The 25,429-nt window shown below is 31.9% G+C and overlaps 1 protein-coding gene across 2 annotated transcripts in view; it reads left to right on the top strand.

The window, feature by feature from the left end:
* Window positions 1–22,836, top strand: part of LOC134723512 (uncharacterized) — a 42,263-nt gene extending 19,427 nt beyond the window's left edge. For both annotated transcript variants that reach the window (XM_063587101.1, XM_063587102.1), the window contains exons 2-4: window positions 16,405–17,518; window positions 21,520–21,662; window positions 22,682–22,836. In XM_063587101.1, coding sequence (XP_063443171.1) covers window positions 16,418–17,518; window positions 21,520–21,662; window positions 22,682–22,820 — 1,383 coding nt within the window. In that variant the 5' untranslated portion in view covers window positions 16,405–16,417 and the 3' untranslated portion in view covers window positions 22,821–22,836. The remainder of the gene's footprint in view (window positions 1–16,404; window positions 17,519–21,519; window positions 21,663–22,681) is intronic.
* Window positions 22,837–25,429: the final 2,593 nt, after the last annotated feature.

Below are 25,429 nucleotides of genomic sequence, written 5' to 3'. Positions count from 1 at the left end.
TGACCTTTTTTCACGTCTTGAGGAAATATTTTGGCTAAGAAGGTAGGAAAGTAACCACGTTACCTTTTGACAGATTTTCCCTAACGGTGAACCAGATCATAATGGCGTCCGTCACTTATTCGAAGGGATAACTTAACTTTGCGATCTGAAATACTTGATTAAACAGTTATCTTGCTAGCTACTGTTCATCAAAGAAATATCTTTGGTATCGCCAGCCATTTAATCAAGGGTTGGAAATGTAAACTGCATCTAATGAAAATTAGAGTATGTTAGATGAAGATCACGTTTCTCTTAGCTTTAGAATATTGAAGTTCATGCATTGTTCTTTAAAGTTCAGTGACGATAATGGTCATTCCTTCATGCGGCATAGGATTTAAACAATATGACACAGCAACCTATATTCTTCTGTAGCAAAAGTTGACAACTAATATAAGATACATATCATCATTCTTTCACATTTTCTTCAGGAAAGTAGGAGTTCTAGCACCAATAACACCACTTGTTTAATCAATGCGAGGATAGGCTGTCATCACTAAATGAGTTAGTTATTTACATGTTAACTCCTTATTTAATTAGAAAAAGAAATATAGCAATTAGTTCATGTGATCCCTTGTGCACAAATGAAGTTCAAATTTTCTTAACAATGAATACATATTATTGCTAAGCAATGGACACGAAACCAAATACTGAAAATGAAGATACATACTGGTATTGGATGAATTCATCTTCATTTGATGTAAAAGCTGTTTTTGCAAATATTTATTCTGTTCTATTCTTCGTTGAGCGCTCGATTGTTACACATGTATTCTCGTTCATTGTTAAACAATTCTATCACTAAAAGAAACTTTAGAGTATGACATTTTTCATTGATGTAGCCGTCGTTGAACATTTATTTACTCTACAACTTCTTCCTATTTGGATTATTCCAACTATATGAAGCGGATTTAAAGAAGTTTTTTGGTTCCTAATTACTATTGGCAGATAATCAGTTAAAACATTGGTGTGTAATGTTACAAATCAAAATATCCAGGTAGAATTTTAATATTTTCTGAATTTAAAGAATATCGCTCAATATGTATTTACTTTAATTAATTGTAATTTAATATCAAAAATGTGTCTAATCATGAAGGCATTTACGTGCATGTATTTTATATCAATCGTTTTGCCAATTCATCTTTAGCCATTTCAGATACATGTAGAATTCAACGGATAGGAATTGATCGTCAAAGATCTCGATTACTTATTTTTTATGTAACAATCTTAAATTTTTTTGATATTTTAATCCATGCATTTGTAGCTACAATTGAAAGTTTTGTTTAGAACAAATGCTTATTTGTAGTCATATATGGGTTAGTTTTCAATGTAAATAAGAGCAAAACTTCCTATTGATTTAGCATGTATCACAGTGTACAAGCGGACAGTGACACAAAACGGAAGTTGCTGATCTGTCCGACGGCGATCGGCTCGTTGTTTTTCAAAAAAATATAGAATATCAACACAAAGTGTCCCATAATGGATTGTTCAGCAGCTCAAGGTAAGTGAATAACTACAATGATGTATTTTTGACCATTTAAAGCTTATTTTATGCTTTTAGCATCAACCGTCTTTTTAAAATAACTCCTGATCATGAAGAGGGGTCAAAATTTTGCGATTTTTCGAGTCATAAATCTTAACAAAACTCCGAAAATTCAAACATTTTCAAGATTTTTAATCGATACATAGTTGAATAATCATATTCCGCATACACACACAAAAGTTTGGTTCATTTTTTTTTATTATATTGTCACAATTGAATCTTTTCTATTCAAAGTGTACTGTCCGCCTCGTTGCCACCGTATGTTTTCATACTGTCCAATTCGTTGGTCATATTCATGATCGATATCTTAAGCAAAAGTAAGATTGAAACATGCAATTTATCCACATTTAAACTTTATTCAACACAGATACTGTCTATGATTATATATGGAAAATATTTATAGATTATATATTCAGCTTGGATCTCGTGTCAATTAAAGGGGGACATTGGTCACTCTTCCAGAACCTTTACTCATGTCTGCTGCTCGTATTCATCGTTTGCGGACCTTGTTGTTAGATTCTCTACCGATATAATATTCTAATAAATGCATGGTGAATTCAGTACACATGTTCCCTATGACATGATCTTTCTAATTTAATGCAAAATTAGAGAATTGAGATAGGAAAACAAACTCATGGACCATTCAAGTACACCGTAACTTTTCAATTGATTCTTTTTGACTTGAATTCCAAGACATGAGATTTGTTTGATTATTGGTGAAATAAGACGCAAACTGGGTGTAAAAACTATTGTTTTGATTTTCTGTGTCGAACGTTTATAAATATAAAAAAGAAGATTTGGTGTAATTGCCAATGAGACAACTCTAAACAAGAGAACAAATTAAATGACACAGAAATGAACAACTATAGGTCACCGTACGGCCTTCAACAATGAGCAAAGCCCATACCGCATAGTCAGCTATAAAAGGCCTAGAAATAACTTTTGTTGCATGGTTGTATTTTTCATGAAAAGTTATTACCCCTATTTATGTTTTTAAGTGATAAAAATAACAATGTTCCACATGAATGTATGAATAAATATACCATAAAAATCACCTACGTGCCCCATTTTCCTAAAACAAACTAGAGAAATGTATATTAAATTTTCATGTGCATGCATTAACAATGCTTTTTATATGTAATAATCAGTAACATTTTATAAATGTTGATATTTCCTAGGAAATCGGTCATGAATGTGGATAAATTGCATGTTTCAATCTTACTTTTGCTTAAGATATCGATCATGAATATGACCAACGAATCGGACAGTATGAAAACATACGGTGGCAACGAGGCGGACAGTACACTTTGAATAGAAAAGATTCAATTGTGACAATATAATAAAAAAAAATGAACCAAACTTTTGTGTGTGTATGCGGAATATGATTATTCAACTATGTATCGATTAAAAATCTTGAAAATGTTTGAATTTTCGGAGTTTTGTTAAGATTTATGACTCGAAAAATCGCAAAATTTTGACCCCTCTTCATGATCAGGAGTTATTTTAAAAAGACGGTTGATGCTAAAAGCATAAAATAAGCTTTAAATGGTCAAAAATACATCATTGTAGTTATTCACTTACCTTGAGCTGCTGAACAATCCATTATGGGACACTTTGTGTTGATATTCTATATTTTTTTGAAAAACAACGAGCCGATCGCCGTCGGACAGATCAGCAACTTCCGTTTTGTGTCACTGTCCGCTTGTACACTGTGTGTATAATATTATTTAAATGTGTTTTATCAATTGCGTTGTTACTCGCATATATCTCTTCTGAGTAGTTATAAATTAGTTATGTTTTAATTCTATGCATCATCGTTTATGCATGTGGGTGTTCAAACTCACAAGTAACAAGATGAAGATTAAATAGAAACACGTAATTTACAAATGGAAGTTTTTAAACGCATGTATTAATTTATGACAGTTAACTATATCTGGTCTTCGCGATTTCCGATGTTTCTTTTCTCCGAATAGCTGTTCATGTATTTTTGTATGCTTAAATGAAAAAATGACACATTTTGACAATTATCCCTTATAAACTATTGAAATGTACTGTAACAACTTATATTGCAAATCAATCATTTCAAATTAGTCTTGTGCTTACGAAAATCCATAAGCAATACTCAATGAATATACAAATAAGATGATGCGGTATAGTTGACAATGAGAAAACTATCGAGCAGACTACTAAGTCAAAAACTAAAGGCCTGGTTTATGCTTAGACCAATAAAGGTGAGCCAAGCATCATGCCATACAGCAACAAAGGATTGCCAGTTTGGAATGTTACTAGAAATCAAGAGATCAAGAGACACATGTTTTGAGAAGGCAACAAATATAATACGATGATGTTAGGACACACATTTGAATTTAATTGACAGTTGGTTAAATATATCGAATGGTTTCATTGCAGAAGCAGATTCAATCTCTTGTAAGGTGACAGCGTGTTGAATTGAATCTGCTATTTATAATTCTTTAAAAAGATTTGTTGGATCAGTTGAACTCAACAGTAAAGATTAAAATTAATGTTATCAATCTTAGGCCGTGTTCACATTGACCTAAACTCGGTGTTGTGTTATTGTGACTCACATATACACTAAACATAATTACGTTCTCATTGATAAAACTCAATGTTTACATGTAGTTTAAATCATGTTTTATCTACACACAGTCGATAGTCAATGTAGGCCTTGTGTAGGTTAAGTGTACATAAAACTAGGCATTCAGAACTTGAAATTTCCCATTATTTTTTTATTATATAGAATTGATACTTATAACACTTATTAATAAAGTTCTTTGCAGAAATATTTGTCTACACTTGATATATTTATTTGTTATAAAAACACTTTACGTAGCCTTATGAACCCCTTATCAAGACAGACAAGACTCATCAATGATCATTGCCGAACACATAATTCATTTTAAAAGGTCTTCCCGAATCGACAGGACGTACACACTGACAGAAATATTTGCCACTGGTCTTTACTCAAACAACGATTCACTCATAAATGCATTAAGGATGAGGCTAATTGTTTGTTTGTGCAGTATCTCAGGTCCGTTAAAATACAGTTAGAAAAGAAAAAAAAAGCATAACCCCCTCCTTTTGCTATATATTCTTTGGAGAAAAAAATAACATTTGAAACAAACAGAACAGATAGATACAATTTATTTAGTGATCCTTTACATCGCAATTCTTTTTCTTCGTCAGGTCTGTAAGCAAGCTGATGCAGCCTACGTTTTTAATGCGTAATCGAGACATCTTTAAACTACTGAAAATCATCCAAAATGACTTTCTTAAAGGAGCAACCACTGTAATTCCCCCCAAAAAAAGGGGGGGGGATTATGAGTCAGAATTTTTTCTCGCGCGAAATTTATATTTATGTATTTTTTCTATGGTGCCAATTCAATATTTGACACTATAATGTATTGGCAAACTTTGGATTCAGAATATTGTTCATTCTAATCATCTGTATTACCCGATTTTTTTAATCAAATTGTTGTAAAATCACTCCCCCCCCCCTTTTTAAAGTCAAATGGTCGTTCCCAAACTGCTAGAAAAGTTGTTGAAAATTTGAAATCTGTTCTAAGTAATGAACATCTAAAAGTAAATAAAGTTTACAAGTGTGAACAAAACTTATGTACAGGTAGATAATAAATGGCTAAACAAGGTGTATAGATGTGAAAAAACTTAATGTGAAACTACTCTACATTACATTAAACCAAATGTAAACATGTTTACTGTACACAGCGTTTGGTGTGATCACGGCCTTAATTGCTAACGGTATTGTAATCCTACTATAATAGATCATTTGGTTTAGTTATTTCTGATTATTTTCATTAAATACTACATTTATGCGATCGTGTAACTTTCTATTACAGTTTCTTAAATTGAAACAAAGAACCAGATACTGTTTAGATAAAATGTTAGACAAACAAATTATTAACCTCATCGATATTCTAAAAATTTATAAGGTTCAAACATGCAGTTTTATTCCAAATTGATGTCGGTTACCTAACCATATTTTCAATTGCCAACGTTTTTGAAGGAAGTCTAATAATAATTTTATTACCAACAATTATTAATCAATTTAGTAAGATTCATCCTCGTGATTCCTTAGATGTTTTATTTTGGCTGTATGCCGTACATAAACCACGTGGAATGTAGTTACTGTAATGTGAAATAAAAAAAGACGAATTCAAACAAAAATGCATGTGATTATGTATGAATAAGTAATTTGAGAAAATATTTGGTTGTTGATGTGTATTAACCCATTTTAATCCATTTGTGCATGATTAACTACCAAGAAAAATATAGAATGTATAACATAAATTGAAATGTTAAAACAAACATTGATTTGTAAGCGATAATAAATGAAGTAAACTTGTTCTCAAAAGTATCTTAAACAGATATTGAAAACTTTTTACGAAAATGTCAAATGAAGATGTTGCAGAGACTAAAACAATACCTTTCTTCAGATCTCTGTGGACAGATTTTTTCACAAAATCTAGTTCTTCATTCTAAATAATTAATGAATTCTCATTATGTACTTACGTGTGGTGAAAACTGTATGTTTGTGTGGATGAGTTGCTGCCACTTGAGGAATAACAGTACTGTAGTTGAAGAGTTGCCACCGTCAATTGTAGATTTGACGGTCGCAAATGCAGTTTTACCTTGCGACGCGTAGCGGAGAGAGTATAACGGAGATTTGCGACCCTTAAATCAAAATTGACGATGGCAACTCTTCAACTACAGTACTGTTATTCCGATTATAATGCAGTACAAAAAGAAAAAAATATGATAAAACTTGAAAAAATGTCTAAATTTGTCAAATAAAAAAAAACCGCGAACCTTCATGAACGTCATTACGTTACATGTTCGCTTCAAATTCGGATAAAATTACGTTAAAATGGCGAATTCGAGGAAGGTGTTGTTTTATTTTGTATTATATAGTAGTAATCGAACATTTGTTGATTCATCAATTCAAAATGGCGAGTCCCTCCTTAGTTACGCCTGGTCAACTGTGGATTTGACGGGAATTTTTAGCCAATGAAAAACATTGTTACATCTAAATTGCATTAGAATTTAGCGTACACTCATCCGCCCCCTTTTTGTTTTATCATATAACGTTTTGTAGCCCGTTTTATTTGCTTGATCACTGATTACTTTGACGTCATTATGTCAATACCGCTTTATGTTAATTACCTCGGTTACTTATCGTTCAACATAACTTCAATGACTGATGTCTCAGGTGGTATAAGAAAAAAGCGGATTTTAATCACATCTTGTCTTTCAGTCCCGCAAAACATTTTATTAGCAAAATCAATATAATCATGTAACGTCATGCAATTAAAAGTCGTATTAGAAACATTTTTTTTTTATAATTTACACATACTTTTTGAATCTAAATTAAACGCTTTTAAAAATGCAATCAGCATATTTAGTTGCCATGTCATTGTCAAACGTCTCCTTTTATTTTTATACTTCAGTGTACGCATTCATTTACTTTATGTATAACAATGTCACAATTAATTTATATCTTTATACATAACTGTATTGTTATCAAAACTGTCTTGATTGTGACAGCTTCGTTTTAAAGATCCAAGAATGCTATTATTTCTCCTTATCTAGAAACATGTAAGCGATTGTCATCATACAACGGATATTGGATCTATGGCATTTTCATAATTGTGGCCTCCTGTATGTAGGTAAACTGGATATTCTGCTTGCTGTATCAGAACGTCCTCATACGTTGTAATGAACAACTGAAACACTTGCATCGCCTGTACAAATGCATTTGGAAGTTGATTATCAGATTACAGAAAGACATTGTTTATTTATATGGTTCTGTTGGTCAACTGTTCTCACGGAGAGACTATTCTTGGTTCTATATCTACTGTATTGAATTTATCAATATCCTAAATAAGCATCAACAATTGTACATCTGTTGGGATGAATGCCGGGAGATATTATATTTTCTCGTTTCGTCTATCTATGTAGAAAATATTCTTTTGATTCCGATGAATATTTTATTGTTCAGAGGACGTTGATATTTTATTGAAAATACGATTTCATTCCAATATGACAAAAAGCTTTTAAAGACCGTACGGTTACCAATAGTTGTTAATTTCCTTGTCAATTGGTCTCTTGTAGAGAGTTGTCTCATTGGCAATCATACCACATCTTCTTTGTTATAATTAGTTTAGTTACACTGAATAACATGTGATTATAAATATATGCTATTTATCGAACATACCATTATGAATAACGTGCTTTCAAAAATGAGGTGACTTTTGATTTCAAAGAACGCTTTGAAGTCAGAATTACTGATCCTAGGTTGATTAAAACACTTATTTGTTTAGTCAATACCTTTGGTCATTAATATTTTTGTCTCTTGTTATATTACAGTGTCCTGTATATATATATAAACAAACAACTTGTATATGCAACTTATTGACGTATTTGTTTTGCACGATGCATGACAGATAAATGGCAGGATAGATTAGAACTATAGTATAGTATGTTTCAATCATTCATGAAACAATTATTCAATATTTTAGTAAAAAGTATGTTTTGTTGCATGGCGTACACTGGCAAATATATCATGCAATATCATCCGGGTTTTTTTTTTGGTGACGAGAATTTAGTATATAATGTTTGTGCCGATGAAATGCTCTCATTTTTTACGTATACTCGACGTCTTCGTGTTACGTTTAAAAATCAATAAACATATGTTAGTTTTACCTGCATGATCACTAATTACTTTCTAGCATCATCATGTCAATATCCCATTCTGTTTAATGACTTTGTTTTCCAAACGTCTACCATAACTTAAATGACTTACATCTCTGGTGGCAAAAGATAAAAGAGGTATTTAATGACATCTGGTATGTCAGTCCTGATGAGCAAAATCCTTATTCTCAGGTAACGTCATACAAATTTATTATTATTTATAAACATTTATTTGCAATTAGCACATGTTTATTTAAACATAATTTAAGTTTTCTGTAATCAAATAATACGAAATCGGTCGCTGTGTCACGAACAGGTGCATTTTTTTTATTTTCGTATTGGCAAAGAGTTCGCATTCATCCATTTCATGAACGACAATATCACATTAAATTCCTATATTGAGAAATAAGTGTTTTGTTTCAAAATTGCCCTGATTGTGACATTTTCGATAAAAATACTATAATAAGTTCCAAGAATCGACACTGTCATTACAAAGTCATAATATCTTCTCACGTTGAGACAGGTACGCGCTCGTCTTCAAACAACGGAAATTGGATCCATGCCATTTTCATAAATACGAATTGTGTATCGGGGTAAACAATTCATTTTACTTGTTGTACTGGAACAGCGCAAAAGTTATAAACAACAAAATAACCAACATCGCCTTTCATGTGAGTACTTTGGAAATTTTTTTTATGAATACATATTCATATACTTTATACTTATACTGTTAGTCTTCCTAGCGGTACTTTTGTACCAGTTTCTACTTTCTAATTGATTGTTGGCATCCAAAAGAAAGCATCAATAATGTCATTTCTGAACGTGCACATGCTGTGAAATATATTTATTTTTTTCAGATATTGTCATGATTGTAATGACTAAATAATTATTCATATGACATTAATATTCTATGAAAGATATGATTTCATTTTACGAGTGAATCTTCATTTCAACATGACATATTACCCCAGTTTAGTAGTACTGAATGAAAGTTAAAATAAAATAGGCGTATCAACATCTATTTTTCTCGCTACTTAATGGTTTAAAATATTTGAATAATTGATATAAAATACATATCGGCTTTCTTTAAAATTTTGTTAAAAAAAGGGAATTCTAGCAACAATAATACAACACCGTTGATCAAAGAGAGAATGGTATGCCATAACTGACAAACATATCAATTGAGTTAGCTTTACTCAAGTTTAAAGATTATTTAAAAACAAGGGGATTCATAGGATTGCATTATATTTTTTATTCCTTGAGCACAAACGAAGTACAACTTTTTCTTCACCATGGATAAATATTATTGTTAAATGTGAGCAATAGACACGAAACCAAATATTGCAAATTGAAATCGAAGATATGTTATTTGAAACTTATTCATTCAAATATCTGAAATTGCAGCTGTCAATTTTCAAAATATTTATTTAATTTTCTCTTTAGTTGAACTTTCGATGGCTGTAATCATTAATTTTTTAATAATTCTATAACAAAATTACACTTGAGAGTATGATATTTTACAATATCGATCTGACAATCTGTGGATATGCAGTTCATCTTCTCACTTCTTCCTATTTGGATTTTTCCAAATATATAGAGCGGATTTCTTGAAAGTATATTGCAGTTTCTAATACCAGATCATCAGTTTGAACAATAGTTAAAACATGGATGTGTAATATATTAAAGCATAATTTTGGAAATCAAATTTGTGAGTGGAATATAAATATTCTATCTGAGGAAAATCACTAAGTATGTTACTTATTTTTTAATGTTTAGCATTCATCATCTACAGTGGCGGTTCAACACGGGGGACAGGGATTTAACCCTACCCCTTTTTTTACTATAAATGCATTAGAATGGGGACATATAGTTTGGTACCATCTTTATATCCTGGGTTGGGAACTCCCGTTTTAAAAATAACTGCCTTTAGATTTTCAGCTATGTGTTCACACTGTCTTAATGTCGTCTTTCATTCTTTGCCATTGCGTTTTCAGTTTGTCATCGAATTGTGAGTCAGTATCACCAGCCCAGGAGTCAACACTTCGGATTTGACATGAATATCAATAATATGGTTATTTTTATAAATTTCCTGTTTACAAAACTTTAAAAATTTTCGAAAAACTAATGATTTTATTATCCAAGGCATAGATTACCTTAGCCGAATTTGGCACAACCTTTTGGAATTTCGGATCAGCAATGCTCTTCATCTTTGTACTTGTTTGGCTTTATAGATATTTTGATATGAACGTCACTGATGAGTCTTATGTAGACGTAACGCGCGTCTGGTGTACTAAGTTATTATCCTGGGACCCTTTGACAACTGTTGAATTTCCTTTTCGGAATGTTTCCCTTCAGTCTCTTGAACACATGTGGATAAATTGATGTATTTGTTGTATATGCCATGATTACTAGTAGTCTTTTACAAAACTTGTTACAAACATTTGAACTTTCAAAGTAGTGTTTATGTTTAGGATGAATCGCCATCAATATGATTAGGTGAGTAAAATCGAATGTGTGTAACGCAACTTTTCACCCGATTTATTTTTACGTATTCGGAATCTATTTATGTCTCCAAATGTATTTAATCTTTTTATTACTCAATAAAACGTTAATAAATAAGGAATCGTTGCAAGAAATAAAATCACCAAAATACTGAACTTCGAGGAAAATTCATAAGGGAAAGGTCCCTAATCAAATAGCAAAATTAAAAGCTCAAACACACCAAACAAATCGTTACAATGAAACAACTGTAACATTCCTTATAAGAGCATATTCCTCAAATGAGCAGTATTATTTGCATTTATACACAACAGCAAAATTAATTAAAATCAGCAAGCATCATTTAATCAAAATGCATCATTTCAGAAGTGCTATTGTATTTTCTCATTTTTGAAGGCCGTAAGGTGACCTATAGATGTAATTTTCTGTGCCATTTAGTCTCTTGTGGAGAGTTGTCTCATTTGCAATCATATCAAATCATCTTTGTAATGTAAGGAATATTTTCTACAATATATTCAAATCGTGGAAACGTCAAACGATGGACAACGACTTTCATATTCCTGACTGTCATATTCCTGACTGGGTACAGGCATTTTCAAATGTAAATAATAGCTAATGTCAAGAAAAGTGGCATCGATACACTATGCACTCAAATAGCGGGTAACACAACTGCATGGTGTTAGAGAAAAAAAATACATTCATTTACATTCCATATACCGAATAAGCATTTATGAAAGGCGAAATAATGTGCATACTTTATTCATACTAGACGATTTTATTTACTCATTAATCTTTCGTTATAGTTTATCACTGTCACTGATAAGGCTAATCAACTTAGTCATATTATGTATAAAATTGGTATTGGCATTATATGTCTATAGCAGTATTCGTAATTAGTTTACAGATTAAAGCAATGCAATTGAATGTCTTATAACAAGAATATAAACTGTATACGTGAAATTATGCCAAAACAATATCAATAACAAGCGATTTGCTTAAAAAAACAAATATGTATATAGCCGAGTTCATATACTACTTTATATAACTCTGACATAAGTGATAAATACCACTTTTTTAGTCACATTCACAATTGAATTACGGTTGGTGTTTTTTAACGGACACAAAGGAAATGCTGGCTGTATCCCACCATACATATAAGTGTGAAAAACACATCGAACCCCAGCCAACAGTCATATGTGTCTGGTGCGTTTCTGTCCTGGAGAACCTGGCACGATTACAGTGATATCTTTACTTTCAAACTTGAGAATTTAAAGAGGTGCGCAGTGAATAATTAAATGTTTGAACTCAAATCAGTAATGTATACTTCGAGTATTATCCTCCATTCTGTAGATACTATTTGGTTATGTTTTAGTCTAGAACAATGTCTTGCTTTTTTAAAACTGTTTATGATTGATTCTTTAGTCTTGGAGAACAATCAGGATTCATTGAATAATTGAAAATATAAATGTGAACTACAGTGTAGCTACATTTGTATATGTGACTGCGAAGTGTTTTCATACTATATTCTTTATAAGCTGACTTTATAATATAAGTTTGTTGATGACGATATCCATATATACTAAGTAGTCGCTAAAATCCATATCATTTTGATTTTACTGAATGTTGTCGCATTGTCTTTCAAACAGTGCAGCACATCTCCTTATAAAAGAAAAACAATACAAACATCACTTTGGCAGGCCGAATACATGATGTTCAATAATCATGAACATGTGCTATATCACTTATTTGAAAATATATGCACTTATTATTGCGTCAGTATTTATAACAAACACCTTATATATAGTTTATTCTTCCATTAAAATAGTTCAAAGTTAAATTTTCGATATGTAAAGTATCGGTTTTTTATATAGATACATGTATATTGTTCTCTGATAAATCTTTTATGTTTTAAATTGCTCTGTTTTGAAAAGACAAAATGTAATGCTTTGTGAAGAGAGTGTGTCTAGCGTTAACGTTAAACAATCCTTATAGTAAATCTTTCTTATGGCCAGATGCAAAGCAAACTGTCAGTCCAATCCAATAGAGGGGCAAATTCAGTAAAAAATCTCCCATAGACTTTAATGCTAATCTATGTATGGAATGACATTTATACCTGATTTACCTTTAGAAATTGGAAACTTTCATATAACATTCATGAAAGTACAAATGTAGCTCTATCTTTTGCAACAATAAAAACATAGGGTCATGCGGCGTTTTTAGGTACATGTATTCACATGTCCTTATTAACAAACAAAGTACTCACACCACATCTTCCTATATCTATAAAGTAGATTCGCACTGAATTCCTATACTGACCCCCATTACTTTTCAACACTGTAGTAAACAAAGTTACTACATTCAGCATTTTATTTTTTATTTTCATATAACTCTAGTTTTGATCCATCTGCCAAAAATATTTGTTACAAACATTAGCTACCAATAAGAAGAGCATATGGCTTCATTTTTATATAGAAAGCTCTCCCCTTAAAGGGCGGTCCCTGATGACGTAAATTTATTTACTGAATTTACCCCTATAGCCTACACTTCTACCGCAGCTCTTTAAATTTCCAATCCTTCATCCAAGTTCAACCCCTCTGTATAACCTAACAATTATATGAATTGTTAATTGTTTTCGTTTTGAATATGCATGACCTATTTGCAATTGCAAACAATAATCAATCATTTAATTGACTCTGTTGAAGTATGATAGATAAACACGAACCTGAATCAACTAAATTGCGACATTCCTCTATCATCAATTTTTCATTTATAATTTATCCTTCTACAATAAGGAAAGAATTAATATTTTGACATAAACATTTCCCCGTAGGTATCTGTGTTTCATATAGAGTAGAGTTTTCGATTTAGACTGAATAATTTAAAAGCTTCTAGCAAAGATGTAATGAATCAATATTAATACAAAAAATACTTATAATGGTACATTAGTATCGATTAGCTGGTAATCAAAACTAGGGTAAATCATAATAACATATCTTGTGTATATAATTATGCGCTTATTTTGCATGAAAAGAAAAACAATCTCGTTTTCCCAAAAGTTCAAGACAATCCAAGGTATAGGGTGATACATCCAAATAGAAGATTTAAAATCGTGGTGCAATGGACACTTTAACACAACCAGTTCAAAACGTGTTTTAATTGAAGTGCTGTCGACATGTGCACAACATGTAGATTTAAAATTTTCGACATCATAGACACACGAAAATTCTTTGCAAATATTTCAAGGCTGATTTTGTGAATAATGTGTGAAATGATAATATTTTGAATAAGTCTTGCATTTTTCACTGTTTCATGCAGACTGGTGATAGGATGAATTTTCAGGGTACATTGGTTTATTTTATATTTGGGAGCAGAATAACATTTCTCTGGAAAGAATTGAAGAGTAAGCTTTTGATTGAATTTGTGTATACATGTTATAATAATTGTATGACTTTAATTTATCAGGTACCTGCATCGTCCCAACGTATTACTTTTTAATACACATATAATAGCTTGGAACCTTTATTGTTTTCTATTTGAGTTGGAAATCAATGAAGAAATGTAAAAATCAAAGCAATATGCAATAACCGATAAAAATTATAAATGCATGAATATTCGCCGAAACCTACATTTGACATTATCAGTATTGATTTAAATGCATTTAAAAATGTTCTCTTATGTTTATTCCGTCACCGGATATTATAAAAAAAAGAATGTGTATTTATGATGTTCGTGAACATAAATATTCCATGTACGGTTGAACAGCTCCCACATTGCTCAAATCCCATTAATTTCTTTGTTAGTGATTTTCTTTAGGGAAATCTACACAATAATGCCATTAAACAAAATATACTGGAGGTGCATAGTGATACATATTTTTTTTTAAGTTTATGGTAACAAGTTGCAACGATGGAACGAGAGGCGGATATAATGCTAACTGAAGCTTGTGAAGAATATCAATAATTCAAAGAATCATTTTAATCTTTATTAGGAAAGCAAATGAAAGAGATATTTAAGAAAGTTTTTAATACTTAACATCATCAATGCACAATATTAATAGACACTATCGAAATTGTAACATCTAGATATAATGTATACTGTATTGAAAGAGGGCGAAAGATACCAGAGGAACAGTCAAACTCACAAATCGAAAGCAAACTGACAACGCTATGGCTAAAAAAAGAAGACGAACAGACAAATAATAGTACACAAGAAACAACATAGAAAACTTAAGACTGAGCAACACAAACCTTACCAAACACTGGGGGTGATCTCAAATCCTGCTTCACTTGTATTGACCATATTAATTATGTTGAAACTTTCAGATTGCATATGACAGTCAAAGTAATGCGCTACATTGCCAAACAATAGCATCTTTCATTGCTAAAGTAATTGATAAATTAAACAAAACTAACATTAGTATGTTTAACCCCGCCGCAATTTTGCACCTGTTCCAAGTCAGGAGCCTCTTGCCTTTGTTAGTCTAGTTTCATTTTTATTTTTAGTTTCTTGTGTATAATTCGGAGTTTAGTATGACGTCCACTATCTCTGTGCTAGTTTACATATTTTTAAGGGGCCAACTGAAGGACGAGAGTTTCTCGCTACATTGAAGACCTTCGGCTGTTGTCTACGGTCGGGTTGTTGTCGCTTGGACACATTCCCAATTTCCTTTCTTAGTTTTACATTTTATGAACTTTAGTATTTTATCTAGAACAATGTATTTCTCACGGCTGAATGATTGATCAAACAACTATAACAAGCCTCTAAGGTGTTTTTCTGTTTAATGTACGTAAGTTATAAAACCATTTGAATCGTATGCATAACGATGTACGAATAGAAGCTGCTATACAATATAAACACATAAAAAGTAGGTCCGTTGGGATCTCAAGATAACTGATATTTTCCCAGGGTACCCAGTTGTCGATAATAAACATTGGTATTCTGGCTATTTTCATACGTTAATAACTTTCTATAATTCCCACGTCCAGAATGAAGTTGTGTTGATTCGGGAAACATTGTTATTTGATCATAAACCATTCCTAAATTAATATATAGAACTGCCGAACACAAAACCTATATTAAAGTGAGTTCGTTCAATGAACTAGTTTTATGATGAAATAAGGATTTATGTTAAGAAATCGTGTTATTTGTCAGAACAATCACAGATAGGAAATTACACAATTCAAAAGACAGACGCAATATTAGTCAGGGATAAAATTCTAGATCAAATGTTCTAAGAAAGTTATTCAAGGTCTAGACATTCTTTTTTCACATTCTAAAAGTGATTGTTCGGGGACATTTATTGTATGGGGAATTCTCTTGTCACGCGCATTGATAAATGGTTTTATTTATGTTTGACTTAAGTGGTCGTTAATTGGATCTCTGTAAAAAGTACGGCTGAAATTGAAGTAAGTAATTATAAACTTTTTTTGAAATTGTAGTTTATCAAACCGACTGTTTTGAAATAGAAAAAGCGGCTCTTTTCAGTTGTACTTATAATTAAAGCTTCTCATATATTATATTAATCAGTAATATTGATGTTTTGTTTTGGATTACAAATAATTGTGTGCTCGAATAATGTAAAAAATTGTTTTCTGTTTTTTCAGTTTTAACGAAAAGATGGCAAAACTTTGTAGATTAGTGAAGCTCAACGACAGTTTTAATACACAAGTGTTTACCTTTATGCTACCTAACAAGGTTTTAAGAGAATTTTCGCAGGATATTTACGCCAAAGACATGGTTTATGGTCACCATAAATGGACTGTTAGTTTTATAAAAAGCGAAAAACATCTGGGTGCGTACATAAAACTTCAATCAACATCGACAGGGATGGTCAGCAAGCTGGACTTCTCCTTCACAATGCTAAACAACGATCATTTTACGAAAAACGAGTCTTTCATGGAGAAAGAAGGTGAATTTACATATGATGAAAACGTCAAAGGCAGAAAAACATTCGTTCCGCTAGAAGATATGGCAAAACGTGGCTTTATGCAAGGTAACGGGGAATTCTTAGTGGAACTTGAACTGAGAAATATTGTATCTTCCTTTGAATGCTACCTCCGTATTCCAAAAGAAAATAACTCACGACATTCATACGGTCCAAAAATGGAAACACCTTATTTTTCATTTGGTCTCTCTGACTGGAGTGTTTCATTATTCCCAAACGCTTGCACGGTTGAAACTGAAGACAACATCACAGTCCAATTAGTGCGGCACACAAACTTTGACCATATATGTGATGTTAAGTATCAATTATCACTCGGAGACCAAAATGCCTATGAATCTGGTCCAGTTGACCAGCTACTAGACGCAACCGGAAATAGCGAACCATTTACAGTTGGAGCATCACTCATGAAACTGTCGCGAGGACGTTCTTCTTTGAAGGTTAGGATTGAAATGCAAAACGTTGTTTCCGTAAGTGAAGTTTCTATTAATGTTCTAAGTAGAAACCGCAATCGAGCACACCTTTATGATAAAGACAAACAAGCATGGATGCTAGAAGCTGATGCCAGCGGCAAATATCTGGCTTTCAAGTTGTATTATACGGATATTAAGCATGTGCCACGAAAGAACAGTCGGTATGTAGCTTTCAATTTGGGAATAGTTCCTTATAGCGGGAATCAGTATGTCCGGGCTATCAATGGACCCTTTGTTAAATATTATGTTCAGGACGATCATGATGATGGATACTTAATACATACAGACATTCCAATTGAAGAGGTGAGGTTTCCCTTTAAGAGAAATGTGGAATTCTTTTAAAGAATTCTATTTTTGTTTAAATATTTATGACGTCAACAAAAATTGCAATGATCATTTACTTTATCATTTATATTTTTCTTTCACTCCTTTGGCAAGATTGTAAATCAAGAATAATAAACCAATATCTTGATTGTTGGTTGCTTAACGTCCAGTGGCAAATATTTCATGAATGTTCAGGACGAATAAATAATGAAAAAAACACATTGAATTAAAAGAAATATTAGTTTTAGTATTAAAAAAAAGTATACAAGAAATATGCGGGAGGATACTTTTATATCAAAATACAAATTAAATAGATGGAAACAGTTCATAGCAACCGTACGGTTTTCACCATAAGAAAAACTCATATCATATATTTGACTATAAAACCGCCCCCTCCCCTTTCCCCATTTTTTCCTGACTTGAAAAATATGAAACAATTCATGATCAGTAAAGAAAACAAAGAGTCCAATTTATAGAGTTACCCCATTGCATCTTTTTTTAAACATAAAATTAGAACAATTGTTTTCTGTACATGTTTAGTTATATGCAATTAAATTAGTTAGGCATTCCTATATGTTACTTGCAAAAAATGGTAAAAGGTCCATACATGTACACATAAAAAAAGAAGATGTGGTATGATTTCAAACGAGACAACTCTCCACAAGAGACAAAGCGAGACAGAAAAAAACAACTATAAGGCATCGTACGACCTTGGACAATGAGCAAAGCCCATACCGCAAAGTAAGCTATAAAAGGCCCCGAGGTGACAATGTCAACCAATTTAAACCATAATACCAACGGCCTGATTTGTAGTTACCTGTATTTTACTATTTCTTTTGATTGACTTAACCCATTTCAATTGAAATTGTATAGTATGTCGTATTATGTTGTGATGTTACACTATAATTGTTTAAGGTACATGTATTTAGTACGGAAGCCGTCTAGTGTCAGGATGGAGTTACATATTTAGCTATCACGTTATAACAACCTACTAGCTAACTTGTTTTTACGACTAATCTATCTGGTTTAAACAACTCAGCTAACTCTTTTTGGGCTCTCTATAGCTTGCTGTTCGTAATGAGTCAAGGCTCCGTGTTGAAGACCGTACTTTGATCTTTAATGGTTTTCTTCTACAAATTGGGTCTTAGACGGAGAGTTGTCTCATTGGCATTCATATCACATCTTATTGTATCTATTTGGTCGATCTCTCGGATATTATTTATTTGTTCATATAGCTAAAGACAAATTATAAATACATGATTATTCTTGAATAAAAGGGAATAGAATAAAAAGTAATATGCCATGTATATCATATCCATGTGTGAGCTTTATAAAAGCCTTGCAAATAAAGCAATTGCTGTACTTCCGTATGCCGTGAAAATGTCATCGTTTTAAACACTATACATGTACATGTACACAAAATGCGATTATGCAAAATCCAAAATAATTGATCAATTAATAAGTTTTTTAATTTCAAAAATTATAAAAGATTGAGTTAACACATTCAGACATTTTCGACAATTTTTTCATACTTAAGAAAAACAAATTAAATTTAAGGCAAGTTCTTATTGGGGAATTCAAGTAACTGTAATTCTGATCCCTTTTTCCGTAATATATTCTATTCTTTTTATTTTTATGTCTTTTTGGTTAGAATACTCTTTGACTTTTTTTCGCTTATTTTACAGTTTTGTATTCAAATATTTGTGTTCAAGTGTTACTGAGGAAGATAGATCCTAAGTTATGGAAGTCAACGTTTAACTGTCAAATTTAGGATTATTTATTAACTCCATATTATGTCCTCCTGCAAGTTTTTCAGCAGGATTTTTAATTTCACTTCTGATTTAATGCTTTGTACACTATTACAATGTCATTCTTGACTATTTCAAATATACCGACACATCGTTCGCTCTATGTGCAGCTGTTTCAATCTCGTATAAGTCAATTATTATAATTCAATATAAAGATTGTTTTTTAAATGTGAGAAAACATTTTACATATTTATTTCTGAACCTTGTTCGCCAAAGAGCCTAATATTTTCTTGCATTTTGAAGGCTCTAGTTAAGATTTTTTTTTATGAATTTGGTTAAAGATTTCATCCGTACTTTAATTGTTCAATTGTAAAAATTGCATGCAAAAAGCTATTTTTATAAACCCTGTGTCATTTCAAATCAAATTTAGTCATCCGCGCCTGTATACTGCATGTCGGGTCAGTGGTTTAAGGTTCTTTTGATTGTTATTATATCGTCAGTATAAAATCAACACATTTACGTTGGAAAACTCATCTAAGGTACCATACATGCTTATACTTGTTTATGCCAGACGTGCCTTTTGTCTACATTAGAATATCATCGGATCTGGACAAATGGATAGGCCAAAACTTTAGGACCAATCATGTTAAATGTTACACAAAATTCTTATGGAAATAATATTATTGTTTAACTGTACAATGACTTTCTAAGCAAGAACTATTTACCACTGAATGTTATACTCAGCATTCCCCTTTAAGTAATATTTTGCCAATTTTGATAAAAAATAATAATCTTACGAAATTCTCGACAACTTTTAAGAAAACGAAAAGTCTATAAAAGTACCACTTCTACTCCCCAACTTCAATTAAACACAACTTTTCAGTTTCAAAACTAGCACTTTTCAGAAATGTATTAGATTTTTGCATTCAGCATACTTAAAGCAATCAATGCTATACATTTGCTTTGATTTTTGTTTTTAAAAAGAATGCAAAATTTTAACGTAAATAATCATTTTGTAAAACTATATCAGGCTAGTATATAAGTGCAATTTCCCACAGTACGCCACTCAGACGTTGATTGTAATAGCGTTACACTAAAGCATGACAATTCGAGAGATCGGAACTGCTAACGACATGCTGACATACTTCAAATCCTTCTTTCATTGTTAAAATAGAACAACTGGCGTTCTGTTCTTACATGGTATCTTGTTGCATCGTTCTAATTCAATAAATTCTATATTAACTCGCGTGCTCGAACATATATATATATACGGGAGCAACGAAATCAGAGAACTATATTTTTATTAGATTGTTTGTTATTTTAAACATAGTGCATTGTTCTAAATGACAAATGGATCATACACAAGTTTTACAACGAAGTAAAATTATTTACTTGGTGCACTTTTGTTATGGTTATGGTTATTCATTTGGTTTGAAGATATGGTATAATTGCGAATAAAGTGTGGCTTTCAACAATGAGAAAACCCGTTACCGCAAAGTCAGCTTTAAAGTTCTAAAACATAAAAATATATGTTTCAAACATACATGTACAGTATATCACTGTGCATGTCCCTTCAACAGTTCTAACATGAACAATGTTCAACATCTGATTGTAACTCGTTTATTTTGATACTGCATACGGATATTATTTTGTACAGCAATCCAACACAAAAAAAAAATTTAAAAAAATGCATATATAGGTATACGGGCTCCAACAATGTTCGAATGTCGCTATTAGAATATACGGGAACTCAGAAAAATGAAAAAACATTCTGGTAAAATTCAAGGAGATACACCTAGTCTTTTCGTAGAAAGTATTTAAGTTTCACCTATCCTAAAATAAACGTTTTCCCGTCTTTTAAAAATCTTTGCTTGTTAATAAATTTCCGTGATTAATATTTCAAAGAAAAGCTTACATATGAAAAAGAAGATGTGGTATGCATGCCAATGAGACAACTTTCCACAAAAGACCAAAATGACACACACATTAACAACTACATGTAAAGGTCACCGAACGGCCTTCGACAATGAGAAAAGCCCATACCGCATAGTCAGCAATAAAAGGCCCCGATTAGAAATGTAAAACAATTCAAACGAAAAAACTAACGGCCTTATTTATGTTAAAAAAAATTACGAAAAAACAAATATGTAACACATAAACAAACGACAACCACTGAATTACAAGCTTTGGCTTTGAGTGATTTGAATGGTTTTTTTTATTGGATTATTTCAGATAAGCAGTCCCGATAATGATTGGGTAAGCACAGAAGACCAACACATAACAGTACATGTAGAGTGGATTGATTCACAACTATTAATTTACCCAACATACCATAGATTAGATGACGTTGCAAGAGTTCATAAACAACAAATGATGTAAGAAAATTTAAAATATTGTCCTTTATCATTAAATGTAACGTCCTCTAGGGCAAAAAAAAGTATAACCGAAATCATTAACATTAACGGTACCAATAATTCAAGCATCAGATGCGATGGCATACATTACTAGCTTACTAAATTACTAAAGGTTTATCTAAAGGGAGTTACGGACGCAGAACATTCATAAAGTAAATAAATTACTTGTTTAACAAATCATTTCCGCCATATTTCTGCTTCCGAAAATTGTACAACTGTATATGACGTTACGAAAAAAATCATAGAAAAAAAAGTGGTGTCGATGTTAGGTACAAGCTTGATCTGCGTCAATATGTTAACTTAATTGTCGAAGGTCCCAAGCAAATAAGAAGACGAAGAACAGTAATGAAGATAATTTGCGGTACCGGTAATTTTTTATCATTTCTTTTGATGTTTGTCTCAAGAACATCTAGCCAAATAAATTACATGTATAAGAACATAGAAGTTATACACTATTGCGTCACAAGCATGGTCTTGTCTGAATCATGGATACAATTGGTGGGCTTCGGCTTCTGCTCTTTGATCGGGTTTGTGTCCCTTGACACGTTCCCCATTTCTATTCTCAATTTTACAATCATTTATATATTTCTTTTATTTTTACAAAGATACTACGATTCACATATTATTATGTCATTTTTATTACATTAAATAAAAAAGAAAATGATACAAGTATTTGTTTTGAATTATTTTAATGGTTTTCATCCTCAAGGAATAATTGCGTTAAACAATTCTTCCCAAAACCAATAAAGATTTCGCTAATTATGTTCACTATTAATTTACAAATAATCGTTTTTAATTTTTTTTATTTTAAAATTTTTCTACGCTCACCTGCAAATTGAAAACTCTAAGTGGTCTCGAACCAGTGTAGCTCTTATCCATGTGTAATGTAATAAAATACAACTCTAGAAAAGGCTACATTTGTATATTTTTTTGCTCCTCTGTTCTACCATTGTATAAAATCATTTTATTTTATATTTTAGACGAGAGATACTCGCTTTACAATCAGAAAATTACGCCTTAGAGAAACAACTCTATAGTTATCAACAATCAATTGCAAAGACAAATTCTAAACCACGTTCTCTTAGTGAAGATAGAGGAAATTCATATAGAAGACAGTGAACAAAAGACGACGGAAGACTATAAAATCAAGAACAATGGAATGATGTCTCTAGCTGCTTCCATTTTTCATTTTCATCTTTATTCAATTAAATGATTATCCCAATTTTTACAATCCAATAAAAGAACCGGTTTCGGTGACAACTTATGATTATATTGTTATGTCGTTGGAAATCTGTTTTCAATGTAAATCATAGAATCTAAAATATATTTTTTACAAACGCTATAGTATATCATTTTGATGCGTGTTCATTCATCCAATCTGTAATTTGCTCGATAAAAAAATTATATTGGAAACACACAATTTACAAACCTTGCATACTGCTTTTGGATAGAACATTATGTATGATTGGTAATATAACAGCTGCAAACAAATATTGGGTAAGAAAACTGAAATTATTTCATAAGATTGATTGATGGCCGTTTAACATTCAGTGGCGAATATTACAGGGCGATCACATTTTAATAAGATATGAATACACATTTTTATTGCAAAAAAATAGACACTTTTACAACGACATTCTCGGACTACATTCATCCGCCTCCCAATTGATACTTTTGGCGGACGTAAACATGTTGGGTAGCAGGTTAAAAGCATATAGTTGTGCTTCATTCTATGTGTAAACTCAGCATTCTTTTCTTTGTATTTTACAATTTAAATAGATCGAATGCATTGTTATACAACGCAACTTTCATAATTTCTCTGCAATATAAATAAAACTTCGAACAACACATTGACTTACGCGTAAAATCATAAGCAAACAGTAGCTAAACAGACATACTGTGCCACATTCTGTGTGGAACTGTAGTTATTGGTGCAGACATAATGTAAGTTATGTGTTTGTCAATGTTACAACTATGCACACAGTGACGTGGATGCACATACTTTGAATATTAGTCGACAAACATTTAAACTCCAGCAACATTTTGTATGTACCACTACCTACAGTGGAGATCACTTCTAACCTCTCATTAGAACTGTCAGAATAATCTGTCATAGAACTGTTCTAACCTGTCCTAGAACAGTTCTAGGTAGAACTGACTAAATCAGATCTAGGTAGAACTGTCAGGATCAGTTCTAGGGTAGAACTGTCTAATACTGTTCTAGGTAGAACTGACCAAATCAGTTCTAACCGTAGAACTGTCAGCAGAACTGACTAAATCAGTCAGGACTGTAGAACAGTTCCAAATGACGTCACTGCAAAAAGGGCACTTTAGAATTTAGAAGAAAAGATCAGTTCCAATTACTTTACTATATATAATAGCAGATTTTTCTATAGTTTTTACTGATCAAAAGTTACATGTACAAATATCAAAGTGGATAGGAGGTTATCCAACTCATCGGAGAAATATTTTCATAAGATTACAAATGAAACATCATTGTTTACGTTTCTTTGTTCCCCGTTTTTAACAGTCTCTTCGTAAATATAACTCTGCATTTAATTCAAGTAAATTTAATCTTAATTTACCTTGTTTGCCTTGGATTTATATTTATGATTTAAGATTCTGTTTTGACAAATATTCAAACGAAAATTGTACAGATGGAATATTAATGAACTGTCCATTTCTAAGTAGCAACATTCCAGCAGCACCTGCATACGGGGTATATATCTCCCAATTGATACGATATTCCCGTGCTTGCATTTCCTATCATGATTTTCTTGATAGAGGGTTACTGCTCACAAGGAAGCTATTAAACCAAGAGTTCCAAATGGTGAAGTTGAAATCATCCCTTCGTAAATTTTACGGACGCCATCACGAGTTGATTGACCGTTATGGAATAACCGTTTCACAAATGATATCGGATATGTTCCTTACGTCGTATACGTAACTACAATCCCCTTCCCTTTCATGAATTTGACCTACCGAATTATACTTTTTACCGGATTTGTAATCACATAAGCAACACGACGGGTGCCGCATGTGGAGCAGGATCTGCTTACCCTTCCGGAGCACCTGAGATCACCCCTGGTTTTTGGTGGGGTTCGTGTTGTTTATTCTTTAGTTTTCTATGTTGTGTCATGTGTACTATTGTTTTTCTGTTTGTCTTTTTCATTTTTAGCCATGGCGTTGTCAGTTTGTTTTAGATTTACGAGTTTGACTGTCCCTTTGGTATCTTTCGTCCCTCTTTTAATGAAAACAGTGTTTTAAACTTAAAAATAACTAGCCTCACCGGACACAATTACGAACGATTTTTGAACTGTGATTAATAATTTTTTTATGTAGACTACTTTTATTGAATTGTTTATACCATAGAATTTTAGATGTATGCAGGTTTGCATCATATCCTACATAAAAAAAATTTCACGTTAAGATACTTTAGTACGATTTGCATGACCTCGTTTTACGGGCCAAGAGAGACACATATGGACGCAATTCCGAACAGCACTATTTTGATATATCTTGCAGAAGAAAACAATGACAACAGTCTAGATTGATAAAGCATACATTAATCTTTATCTCAAACACATTTTCATAGGAAAATAAGATGCACAATTTTTTTTTTACTTCAATTACTTCAGCAGTGGTTGCAGAAGAAATGTCGGTCATGTGTAAAGGATAGATTTCTGATTTTTTTTTGTTTTTGTGTAAGTCCCTCCTTTAAAGGAGCA

The sequence above is a fragment of the Mytilus trossulus genome, chromosome 6, assembly GCF_036588685.1.
Source record: "Mytilus trossulus isolate FHL-02 chromosome 6, PNRI_Mtr1.1.1.hap1, whole genome shotgun sequence".
In the NCBI taxonomy this organism is placed as follows: domain Eukaryota; kingdom Metazoa; phylum Mollusca; class Bivalvia; order Mytilida; family Mytilidae; genus Mytilus; species Mytilus trossulus.
This window is presented reverse-complemented; position numbering and strand designations above follow the sequence as displayed.